Genomic DNA, 11,427 nt, shown 5'->3' with positions numbered 1-11,427 from the left:
CGGATCCCAAGTCGACAATGGCAGGTCGCAAGACACTTGCCGAGCTAAGCTACATGTTGCACTGACAGTGACTTTCAGATATAGAGAGTAACAATGTTGATGGGTAACTATCTGGCATTACGACATTAAGACTGATCATAACGGTGACACTATAGGTGTTGGTGACGATGGCCACTTGCCCGTCGAATCTATATGCGTATCTTCATGCTTCATCTGCCTAACGACCCCTCCGCGTCCATCATTTAGTGGCATTCATCGTCTATGGATAATCCCTTTCTATCCACCAAGACCATAAGTTATCTTTGTTACGTGGTATCATCATCGTGAGCGATAAGGTCAACAAGGAAACACTCAACATGAATAAAGGCAAAATATCACAACACCGAAAACACCACAAAGGGGAACCTAGCTGCTCAAGCCTTGCCCTTTCTTCGCTTCGGTCACGAATATCCCATCCACCATCCTCTTCTCACCATCACCCTCCTCCGTCTTCTCAACACTCGCTGAAGAGTTATCCGAACTTTCCAAACTCTCCTCGTTAGCCGATCTCTCCTTTTGCTCTCTCCTCTCCCTCTCCCTCTGAAACCTCGCCTTCCTCTGCGCCCTCCACCCCGGTCCCCTCGCCATCAACAGATAGATAATCGGACTAAACACCACCAGCACCAGCGGCCAAAACGTAAACGTCCAGCCCACGCCCATCTTCTGCAACATGGCCTCGATAAACGCCGTCGCCCCTGCGCCGCACAAGCACCTGACCAAGTTCGTTGCCGCCACCGCCGTCGCCGGCGCCTCCGGATACAGGTCCACCACCAGGGTATTCACTAGACTGAAGCTGCCCGTGACACACAATCCGACAACGAACAACAACACCAACGGGCCGGCTACATGCGTCGTAGTCTCCAGCGCCCAGGCGTACCCGATCGTCGCTACCACACCGACTCCCAAGATGGGAATGACAGGCTGCAGCCTGGCCCTCTCGATGGGAAACTTGGACAAGTCGTCGCCGCGCTTGTAGTCGATCGTCATACCCATCTTCTTGGCCAAACGGCGGTAGTTCCAGTCCAGGATCCTGCCTTGCACGACCGCGGCCACGGTGCAGCCGATGCCATACGGTAAATAGCAAAGACCGGTCTCCAGCTGGTTATACCCGTACCTATCGGCGAACTGGGTGCCTAGCGTAGCGCAGATGAGGATAAAAACCAGGTAAACCATTGTTCCGTACGAAATCAGCAAACCCAAGTCCGGGTTGAAAACCACCTTCAAGGTATTGAACGGATTCGGAAACCTCAGCTTCGGTCTCGTCCTCTCGGCCTGCCGTTTCGCCTCCTCCTCCTCCTCTTTGGAGCCGGGATGTCTTCTCCTCCTCCTTCCCTTCACATAATCCACCACCGTCATATTCCACCACGCCTGCGGCTTCGTCGACCCATTGCCCACCACGTTTCTGCACGTCTCCGGCACCAACAGAACATACGGCACCAACCAGACCCCCGTGTAGATCAGACAAAACCAAAAGATGGCATGCCATCCCAGGTACTGCCCGATCACGCCACCGATGACGGGCGAAAGAGAAGGACCGATGTTGATCCCCGCCGAAACAAAACCCATGTATTTTCCCCTCTCGGCGGAAACAGCGACGTCAGCCACTACTGCGTAACAGAGCGCCAAGCTCCCGGAACTTCCAAAACTCTGCAACATCCTCAACACCAACAGCGCCGCGTAATTCTTTTGCAGCGCTAGTCCCAAGTTGGCGCAAATGTAAACGATAAAAGAAATAATGAACGCCGGTCTACGACCAGCCGCGTCGCCAAAGTCGCCGTAGAGCGTCGGGGAAAAGGCCTGCATGATCATGTAGGTTGTCAAAGTCAGGTTGGCTTTACTGATGGAGACGTTGAGGTCGTGAGCGACAGCGTCGAGAACGGGAAAGTAGATGTTGGCGGTCATGGGACTGATGAAGCCGGCAAAGGTGATCATGGTTACGATCCATTTGCGGGTGGAGGGGGGAAAGACAGTGTAGGCGGGTCCGGAGGAGAGGCGGGTGAGGCTGGCTTCGGGGTCTTGGGAGGCGTTGATGTCTGAAGGGTGTAGGTCCGGGTCCGGGTCCGGGTTCGGGCCGGGTACGGGGCCCGGCCGGGAGGTAGTAGTGTCATTGCTGGGTGATATTGCTGTGATGCCGTCCTCCTTTTCTTGGGCGGGTGCTCTTGTTTGCTGCTGCTCTTGCAGTGGTGACTTTGAAGAGTCGACGGCTCGACCTACTGAGGCCGTGGGGGAGGGAGATGAAGGACGGGGACCACTCATGTTGGGTGGCTCCGGTCTTGATCCAGGAGCGGTTTTGTTTAGGTTGGATTAAAGAAGTACGATGCTTCTATGTAACCGGTAGCAAACGAAAAATCCAGAATTACTTATGCTGGAGATGTGACCTCACCGCCACTAAGATATCTGGCGGCGAGCATCAATCGGTATTTGAAAGGGACAAAAAGAGGAAGGGTAGTGGGGGGGGTGGAATAGATGGTCATACGAGAAATCCCAACTGCCGCTTGGACGGCGATACTTGAAAGGCTTTTTATTTCCGGAGCTCATTGCATGACTTGTATCCCCAGTTCGCAAGGGGTGGTGGCCTTACCTCAGGGTCTGGCTTCCGTTGGCTCTTTCTTTGAACAAACAAGAATCATGGAGGATTGTTAAGCTTGACCGAAGAGGAAGGAGGTTAAGCTTATCACTAACAACTTGACCAATCACGTCGATCCGTACTGTAGAATAGATAGTGTACAGAGGGCAGGCAGAAGGTCAGAGTGTCCGGAGGCCAACGAGTTGTGCTGGACGTAGAGAGCGGATGAATCACGTTTATGTCTTTTGCTTTGACCAGGCATTATTACCAGTCCAGCCAGGATGATCGATCACCAGTTGAGCGCTTGAAGAGATGAATTTGGGCAATGTTAGTTTGACCTACACTACTAGAGGGCACACAATCTATGTCGAGGGAGATGTCATGTTTACTTACACTGTGCTCGTGATCAACAGATCAACTCAACGTCCGTTCATCACCATCCGAATTCCTCGATACGAACAACTCCCGTAACTATCATTAGAGGTACGTAGCCACGTAGCTTTGTGCTACTACTTTTTTCAACCCGATATCGGTTCCGTCAATGTTCGATGTCCAAACTCCATTCGAGCTTCTCGGTGTGGATGATAAGGAAACAAAAAACAGGAAAAAGGGAGAAACTATGGTTGCCGAAATGGCGAGAATAACACCGAGTTGGACGACATCGGCGCCGTTTTTGCCGCTTTCCGCTCCGGTCGGGGCAACAAACGCTCCACAACGGCAGGGCGCGCATCTTGGCATCTTGGCACCTTGGCGAGCTTGGCAGGCACCGACCGGATGCCAAAGCCACATCGCATCCAAACCCCAAGCACCAGCCACTGATCGATGCACTCCGTCATCGCTTGGCATCATTTCAGCCACGTTGAGCTACACTACGTACAGCATGCGGCAGCAGCAACGGGATCATCCCGTCTCCAAGTTCAACTTTCCCTTTGACATCGTGACACCTTGATGGCCTCGGACACTGATTCGAGACCTGGACGACAAGGTGGCCCTCAAGATAACCACTACATAAGTCATAATCCTTAATAAACATCATGGCGGACCTCACCTCCACCTTCAACGGGCTCCTCAAAGGCCACGATGCACCTCCCACGAAACCCTTTACCACTGATACCGCCGACGAGTTCCTAAAGGAGGCTTACAGAATCGTAGGCCATTTCCCCCACTCATGGCACCCTCTTGGAACAAATTCCTAACGTACATTATCAGACCTCTCTTGTTGCCCAATTACACTCTGAGCTTCGCAATCTCCGTCAAGCCTACCTCTCGACTGCCGCTCCGCGCAAGACACACCTCCACACTTCGGCTCGTAACGGCTCCTCCCAGCCAGTCTACCTTACCGATCGTGACCGCGAAGAAATCGACGCCAATGCCAAAGCGACGCTGCGCGACCTCAATGCCCGCATTCGCGCCCTCGAGGACGCCGAGCAGCTGCGCCAGAGCACCGAGACCGCCTTGATCCAGAAGAAGTATGCCCGCGGCCTTGGCGCATTGGGGTCCTGGGCTGCTGGCGGCGGCCCGCTAGGAAGCTCAAAGAGCAAAGAACATGCTGCTGCCGAGGCCGTTGCCCGTCAGCTGGGCGCACATCGCGAGAGTGTTATTTGGTACCTAAGGCAACGCCTGCAGGAGACAGCAAGAACGCAGCAGGCCATGATGGAGACCAGGCTGACGCGGGAGATGGAAAAGAATAGGAGCGTGTTGGCCAAGGCAAGGAGCAGTACTGGATTGGATACTGGAAATCACTTTGGCTCACGGAGGCGGTCCGGAAGCGTGGTCCAGGGGAACACGTCTCACCTGCCTGTGGATGAGTATGAGAGAAAATCGGCGGTGCCTACACAAGACCTGACGGATGAACAAATACAAATGTTCGAAAAGGGGAATCAGGATATGGTGAAGCACTTTGAGAGCACGCTGGACAAAGTCAGGTATGGAACATGTCTAGGACGATTTTCGAGGTCCACACCAGGGACTAATTGTGTCACAGGGCCGCCGAACAATCACTGCTCGAGATTTCCGAACTGCAAAATATGCTGGTCAGCAATCTCACAACTCAATCGGCCCATATTGACCAGCTTGTTGCCGAGTCTTTCGAGACCACCGAGGGCGTCGACAGGGGTAACAAGGAGCTCAAGAAGAGCACTAACAGGGCCAGTCCAGCTCGGTATACCTTCTTCGCTGCTACGGGGCTCTGCGCCTTCCTTGTTGTATGGGATTTGATCATTTAAGATCGTTGGCGTCCGCAATTCGCATTATAGGCGGCAAGCGCTTGAACAAAATTGAGGCAGATTAGCCACTTGCTACTATTACTCCAACGATCCTTCTCCCACTGATCGCATCCTTCTGCGTCAAACTCGGCTGTCTCGTCGGTTGTTGCATCTAGTTTATTGTACCCTGGACCTGCAAAGTGCAAGAACTTCTCGTATTGTCATCACCAAAAACCACATCGATGTCCCCCTCCTTCCTCGATGCCTGCCAGCCTTGTAATCATCATCTTGGTCGGGCAAATCATGTCTTCTTCCCCTCCATCAAATTTTGCCAGCTGCGACTTGGTCAAATATCACAAGGACCATCTAGAATACACGTCAATATCGGCACCATCATCATCACCAGTACCAGTAACGCTTGTTATATCGGGACTCATTGGCTTTTCCTCATCCGAGTTTCCTTTTATCCTCCGTTTTGGGTATTGTTTGCCATTACGCTGCCGCCGCCGTCAAATTGCCTGCTGTGGTACATCAAGTTCTTCGGAATATTGACCCCAACATTCGGAGTACCCTGAACGGAAGTGAAAGGCACCTGTAGGTGTCTTCCAACATAATCTCTACCGACCAAAAGCTGACCGATTGCAAGCAGGTGCCCACGAATGTGATACCCTCGTCATTATCGAAACTCTACTCCTGACCGCCTACGCACGTGTTGCTTCTACGAGAAGGCCAGGCTTATCTCTTTGTTCAACTTCCCACAACGGTTGTGTCGACATCCCCGTTCAACATGTCGCTTGGTCAATTATCCTCAAACATCGTCCACCATGTATTCTCGACGGTAAATGGTGCGTTTGCATGGCCACCATCATCGAAAGTAGCCGGCACTGCTTTCTTCACTGCCGCTCAGGTTCTGGCGTTCTACCTATTTGCAACAGTGGACAATTTCAGCTTTCCGGTAACTACAAGCTACCTTTCCCTACGCGCGCGCGTCCAAGTAGAGAACCCGGACATCCAGCTCCTTGAACAGATATTTTTCAACGCGTTACTTCGGACCGAGCTGGCAATTGACGACAGAATTCGGGGAAATCGAGATCGCCCTGAACGTCATACTCAATATCACAATCTAAGAGACATAATCCCATGCCCCCCCTGCTCCGGCTATCCCCGTCTTGGGATATTCCCATGCTATCCACTCTTTATCAGGTTGATCAAACCCACGCTTCAGTTCGGCTATCAACTATTTAGATCCGTCAAAGATCTTGTTTTCAATGATTTTGACCAAGAGAGCACAGAGAGAATCGACGAACTCTTGTCGTTTGACCTTGGCCAGATCACAGGTGCAGGGTTTGTCGAAGGGCCACGGCATGGTGCGGCGCTGCAATGGCTCTGTCCGGACGGCTTGTTCTGGCGTTGGGAGGCCAAAGGCAAGAGGCTGTTTTTTGATATTAAAATCAATAACCGCCCCGGGAATCACCTTCGAGTGATTTTTCGTGAAGGACCGGACGAGAGATTCGACAACTGATTATCAGTAAGTTGATGTCATTAAATCACAGACAGACACAGTACACGTTGAATCAAGCGATGTTGTCTACCCTCACATGGTGATGGGGGCCCACGTTCCTGTATCGAGCAAGAGGACAGTTGACAAGTGACCCTGTCTCATTTGCTGCGGTCATTGAACTTCCTCCCCTGTTCTAATACCTCACAAAGTTTCTCTCGTGTCGTCCTCGGAATCTCGCTAACATATACAGCAGCATGATCATTAAAGTACCCGACGTGGATCCTTTCAACTATGGAGCGTGTTGGGGGTATGGTATCCGGGTAGATGGGCTACATGACCGATGAAAACACGACGGGTTAGTGAGGAGTAGTTGAATCTTTGTGTCACGACAGTCTGAGGGATGGAGAAGTCACTCACTGGGCGGAAGGGATTGCGGATGGGTTACAAGGTGGAAAAGTAAACGAAAAGGCGGCAGACGCTGCAGGATAGCCGATGTATGCCTTGGGGTTGGTGATGACTTACTGAGGGGGTATGGTATCAAGTCGCAAGCGATAACAGCGGATTTTGTGCAGCACATTAGATACAGTCTATTACCGTATCAAATACTTGACAACATTGTCTGGTCATTCTGTGTTTCCGAGGCTAAGAGATATCCGTATAGGCAGTTCCAGGATTGGGCACGCAAAAACAAAACAGTTACCAAAGCATTCCATCAGGGTCAACTGAATGTGCTTCATTGGCACGAAACCGTCTTGTGCAAGAACGATATCTGCTTGGTCAATAGTCGAACATGGATGCTGTGAATACGGCACCTGGCTGTCCTATTCCAGGACAGAGTAGCTAGAGCAGATAGACGAAAGTGAAGAGGTTCTACGTGTATGTACAGAGTTATCAGACCGGTACACAATTGTGTTCGGTGGAGATTACCATGTCAGTTTAGACAGATCAGCCAGTCCTCTACACTTACTAGACGTGTAGAGGCAGTGTATGCAGTATAGATTAAGAAGCGATGATCATGCCCATAGAGCGTCATCTAGTTTTTAGTAAATGATCCTCAGGATATGAAGTTCTCGTAACTGTAAAATACATTTCAGGACGATTATCAGCTTAAGACGGCAAGACCATCTCTCCAGGATGACCTTATACCCCTTTCTAAGACCAAGATACCCAGATTACTTTAGCAAAATCACCTCCTTTGGAAATGTTCTTGAAAAGAATCCGTCAAGCAAGATATTGCTATCAGAAACTCATTGAATGAAAGGACTGTCATCGAGGTCATCTTACTTGATAAGAATATCCCTAAGTGTTGATACTGCAGGATAGAACTGATCCATGGATAGAGGTAAGTTTCAATGCAAAATCATGACAACTTCGTTGGAGCTTTGTAAATCTACTGGACTATCCCTGGAGATCCTTTTTCTACCACCCAGATGGACCGCGCTATGGTGGTAATACCTGCCCCGTTCTCAGTTGTGGATATCGTCGAGTGCATTTTGTTTACGTTCTATCAGGGGCTGGCTGAGTGGAACCCCAAACGCTTTACCAGTCACTTCCATCACGCAGATCATCACACAAGGAAAATTGGAAGAAAAGGGACAAGCGTTTGGGGGATTCGGAAAGTCCAGCAAGGACCAAACAAAGAGAACAAGTATTTTTGATTAACCATTCGCGCACGTGAATTAGTGTGCGCCTCTATCCCATCAATGTTTTCCCCATCGATAGGTAGTTTTCCCCATTGCTGTTCCCATCCATTCAGCAGCAAGTAGTACCCATGGGGGAGGCATCTTAGGCCTCGACCTCGTTACCATATAAAACCCCAATAACAGACCAGCAAATAAACCCGGTACTACTGATGATAAGAGAGGATCGCTGTAATCTTGCTAATCCCCATTCAGACATACAGCATCACCACCCGATAACCGCTTATTCGTCAACAAAAAGGGAATAGCAGGGAACAAGAAAGAGTAAGAGAAATGACCGAGAAACAGTAAAGACCTAGATCAGAAAGGAAAGCAAAGAGTGAGGCATCCTCTATTGCACCTCCCTGACAACCTTGTCCACCGCCCTGGCAACGTACTCTACGTTCTTTGTATTTAGACCGGCCATGCTGATGCGGCCATTCTTGGTCATGTAGATGTGGAATTCCTCCCTGAGCTTAGCCACTTGCTTCTCGTTCAACCCGGTAAATGAGAACATGCCGATTTGGTCGGTAATGTGGTTCCACGGTCCCGGGGTGCCAAGCTCCTCGAGCTTTGCCCGCAGAGCTTTCCTCATGTCGATGATGCGACCCGACATGGTGCGCAGGTTCTCCTTCCACTCGGCGAAGAGCGCGGGGTCGTTGAGTACGATCGAAGCCACCTTGGCGCCGTAGATGGGCGGGTTGGAAATCTCGGAGCGCTGGAGTAGGGTGAGCTGCGAGGCCACGCGGGTGGTTATGGACGCAGCGTCCGGCGAAGGAGCGGAGATGAAGTGGAAGCAGCCAGCGCGTTGCCCGTAGAGACCAAAGTTCTTGGCGAAGGACTGTGCGACTACGAGCTCGAAACCGAGCTCGACGAAGAGCCGGATGGCGGAGGCGTCCCGGTCGAGGTCGCCCGAAGCGAAACCCTGGTAGGCGGTGTCGAAGAAGGGGAAGTGGCCCTTCGCGGCCATGATCTCGGCGATCTCGCGCCACTGGGCGAGCGTAGGGTCGACGCCGGTGGGGTTGTGGGCGCAGGCGTGGAGGAGGATGATAGAGCGCTCGGGGGCGTCAGAGAGGGCCTTCTTCATGCCGTCAATGTCGAGGCCCTTGGTCTTCTGGTCGAAGTAAGGGTACTGGGCGATGGGGAGGCCGACGTTGGAGAAGATTTGGTTGTGGTTGGCCCATGTTGGATTGCTGAGGTAGACGGTGGGCTTCTTGGAGGCGTCGCCGTACGGGTTGTAGAAGCGCGAGAGGAAGAGACCGCCGAGATGGCAGGCGCCAGTGCCGGAGATGGTCTGGATCGAGGCGACGCGCCCCTCGGCGATGGCGGGAGCAGAGGCACCGACAACGAGCTCGGCGGCTTTGCTGGTTAGGGAAGCGAGACCGGCGATGGGGAGGTATTCGTGGTTGGCTTCAGGGTCATTTCGTATGATTTCATCCGCCTGTTTTGTGGGCAAGTAATTAGTTACCTAGCGTTCTGTTTGCTGCATCTTGATGGCTTCTTCTCGATGGTCACTATGGCGACAGTGCAGGGAGAGCTGTAAGTGCCCCTGGAAGGTGGAAGGGGGGCTCTTAGGGAGGGGTTCTGTAGGCCGCACGAGGTGCCTAGCTCCAGGGGCTACCCTATCCCGCCCAGGGCAATCGCCTACAGGCTTCCCCGGATTGACACAGTGAGGCTCTTGAGGCCCTCGCGATGGAACTGCAGTGACGGGGACTCCAGTGTGCCGCATGGCCAGATGAAATGGAAATAAACATAAAGCGACACTCACCTTCTTGACAACTGGTAATACCCACGGCTTCGCATTCTCATCTCTGTACGCGCCGATGCCCTGGAAACAGCAAATTAGCAATTGCTGTGTTATTTGCACCACACGGCGCATGTGGGTGGCCGTGAGAAAGCAACATACCAAATCAACTTTTTGGGGACTTGGGTCCGCCTTGAACGCTCTCGCCAACCCAAAGAGAGGATCCTCGGGAGCTTGAGGTACCACCTCGGCGGGGAAACTTGTTGTTTGTGGCAGCGCCATGTGTTTGGCGATGGTCTGGATTCGGTGGAGGGGAGTAGAAGAGGTGGAGTTGGCACTAGGGTTGGTGTTGGTGATGGTTGTGCGATTTGACGATGACGTTGGTGTGTGGTGGGAGGGGAAGGAAGTGTGGGCGTGAGGAGCGGGAGCGGCAGCGCGCAATAAAGTCGAGGCAGGCGCCATCTTGTCTGTTTTGTATCTGAGGCGGTTTCGGGAGAGGTATGTCAAAATTCTTTGCGGCGAGGCCTGGAACGGACTCTCTTCGGTTGATTTGATGCAGCCTTGCAAACCGCTGTCTGGGTACACCGACAACGGACGGGGATTTGGACAGGCCAAAGTTTCGGGGGGTTACAGTCAGCGGACTCGGTCGGATCTAGCCAGAAGTTCGGATCGAGCAAGGAGGTTCCAGCGGTCCGTAAGCGGTTCTCTTTTTAGCTCTTCAGCCTGTACGGAAGGGCGGGGAAGATGGCTGGTATCTTGCTGGCTAGAAGTTGGGGATCGTAGCACTCTCTTGGTTCAAGTTTGCAAGTCGTGACCAATACGGACTGTGCGATTGGTCTTTTGGGTAGGTTGTTGTGTAATGCCGTACTAGTAGGATAACGACACAGTTTACATGGGAAGGGAGGAATCTACGGGAACAAGCAGAGCAAACAGCCAGCCCGTAGGACTACATATGACCTTAAGTACTTGGAGAACCAGTGTTGCTATGAGGTCAGATTCACAGTTGTATACAGGCCACTTGAGGGCGGCATGTGAACCCATAACAGGGCTGGCCGATTTGCGACCGAGGCATCATGAATCGCATAAGAAGGGCCGTCACTTGACAGCTTCCCAAGACGGAAATTGCTCACCGAAACGCGGCCATGACAGCCCATCTAGCGTTATACCTTGTTCTTATACGGATAAACGTGGATTTTGATCGATCCTGGAACGCTCGGAAGCATCGTGAAGACGGCTCGTGTAAGTCAGACGGACTAGTAAACGGAATCACAATTCGTGACTAAGTGTTGGAGGATGCCCTACCCACTGCAGTCCACACCAAGATCCCCATCTGGTCCACTTGGAACCCAATGACACTGGAGTTTGCTCGGATTTGAAATAGCTGAGCTTCCCCTTGCGGCCCTTGTGAAATTTGCCGACCGTTCTTGTGACTTGAAGAAACTGTCAGGCATGGTTTCTCAGATCCATAATAGGGAGACGGTGAGTTAATCTTTGTCATTGACCCCAAGTTTCCATGCATCGTCATGCCAGGGGGCAAATGATGAATATTTCGACAGGTCAGAGACAGTCACAGTTTCCACTGCCCAGACGCCAAGCAAGGCACACAGAGCCTCGAGGCCGAATGCGGAAGGCCTTCACTGCACAAAAGAGCTTGCAGCACTTGCAGCACTTGCAGCATGGCGGGGACATGGGCG

General features: G+C 52.1%; 4 protein-coding genes across 4 annotated transcripts; 2 read left to right on the top strand and 2 right to left on the bottom strand.

Annotated features, from left to right (window-relative positions):
* Positions 1-265: 265 nt before the first annotated feature.
* NEUTE1DRAFT_120742 (uncharacterized protein) lies at positions 266-2,295 on the bottom strand (the record flags this gene model as incomplete). The annotated part of the gene is made up of 1 exon (XM_009850819.1): positions 266-2,295. The coding sequence occupies one exon, from the start codon at positions 2,293-2,295 to the stop codon at positions 406-408; it is 1,890 nt and encodes a 629-aa protein (XP_009849121.1).
* A 1,264-nt stretch (positions 2,296-3,559) lies between these two features.
* On the top strand, positions 3,560-4,853 carry NEUTE1DRAFT_78243 (uncharacterized protein; the record flags this gene model as incomplete). The annotated part of the gene is made up of 3 exons (XM_009850818.1): positions 3,560-3,753; positions 3,815-4,530; positions 4,590-4,853. The coding sequence occupies 3 exons, from the start codon at positions 3,640-3,642 to the stop codon at positions 4,828-4,830; spliced, it is 1,071 nt and encodes a 356-aa protein (XP_009849120.1).
* A 743-nt stretch (positions 4,854-5,596) lies between these two features.
* NEUTE1DRAFT_99007 (uncharacterized protein) lies at positions 5,597-6,331 on the top strand (the record flags this gene model as incomplete). The annotated part of the gene is made up of 2 exons (XM_009850817.1): positions 5,597-5,850; positions 6,013-6,331. The coding sequence occupies 2 exons, from the start codon at positions 5,597-5,599 to the stop codon at positions 6,329-6,331; spliced, it is 573 nt and encodes a 190-aa protein (XP_009849119.1).
* Positions 6,332-7,927: 1,596 nt separating this feature from the next.
* NEUTE1DRAFT_78242 (aspartate aminotransferase) lies at positions 7,928-10,195 on the bottom strand (the record flags this gene model as incomplete). The annotated part of the gene is made up of 3 exons (XM_009850816.1): positions 7,928-9,430; positions 9,758-9,817; positions 9,896-10,195. 3 exons carry the CDS (start codon positions 10,193-10,195, stop codon positions 8,342-8,344), a joined length of 1,449 nt encoding a protein of 482 aa, XP_009849118.1.
* Positions 10,196-11,427: the final 1,232 nt, after the last annotated feature.

This window comes from Neurospora tetrasperma, assembly GCF_000213175.1.
Source record: "Neurospora tetrasperma FGSC 2508 unplaced genomic scaffold NEUTE1scaffold_2, whole genome shotgun sequence".
Lineage (NCBI taxonomy): Eukaryota > Fungi > Ascomycota > Sordariomycetes > Sordariales > Sordariaceae > Neurospora > Neurospora tetrasperma.
The sequence above is the reverse complement of the archived record's forward strand: the minus strand, read 5'-3'. Positions and strand labels throughout refer to the sequence as shown.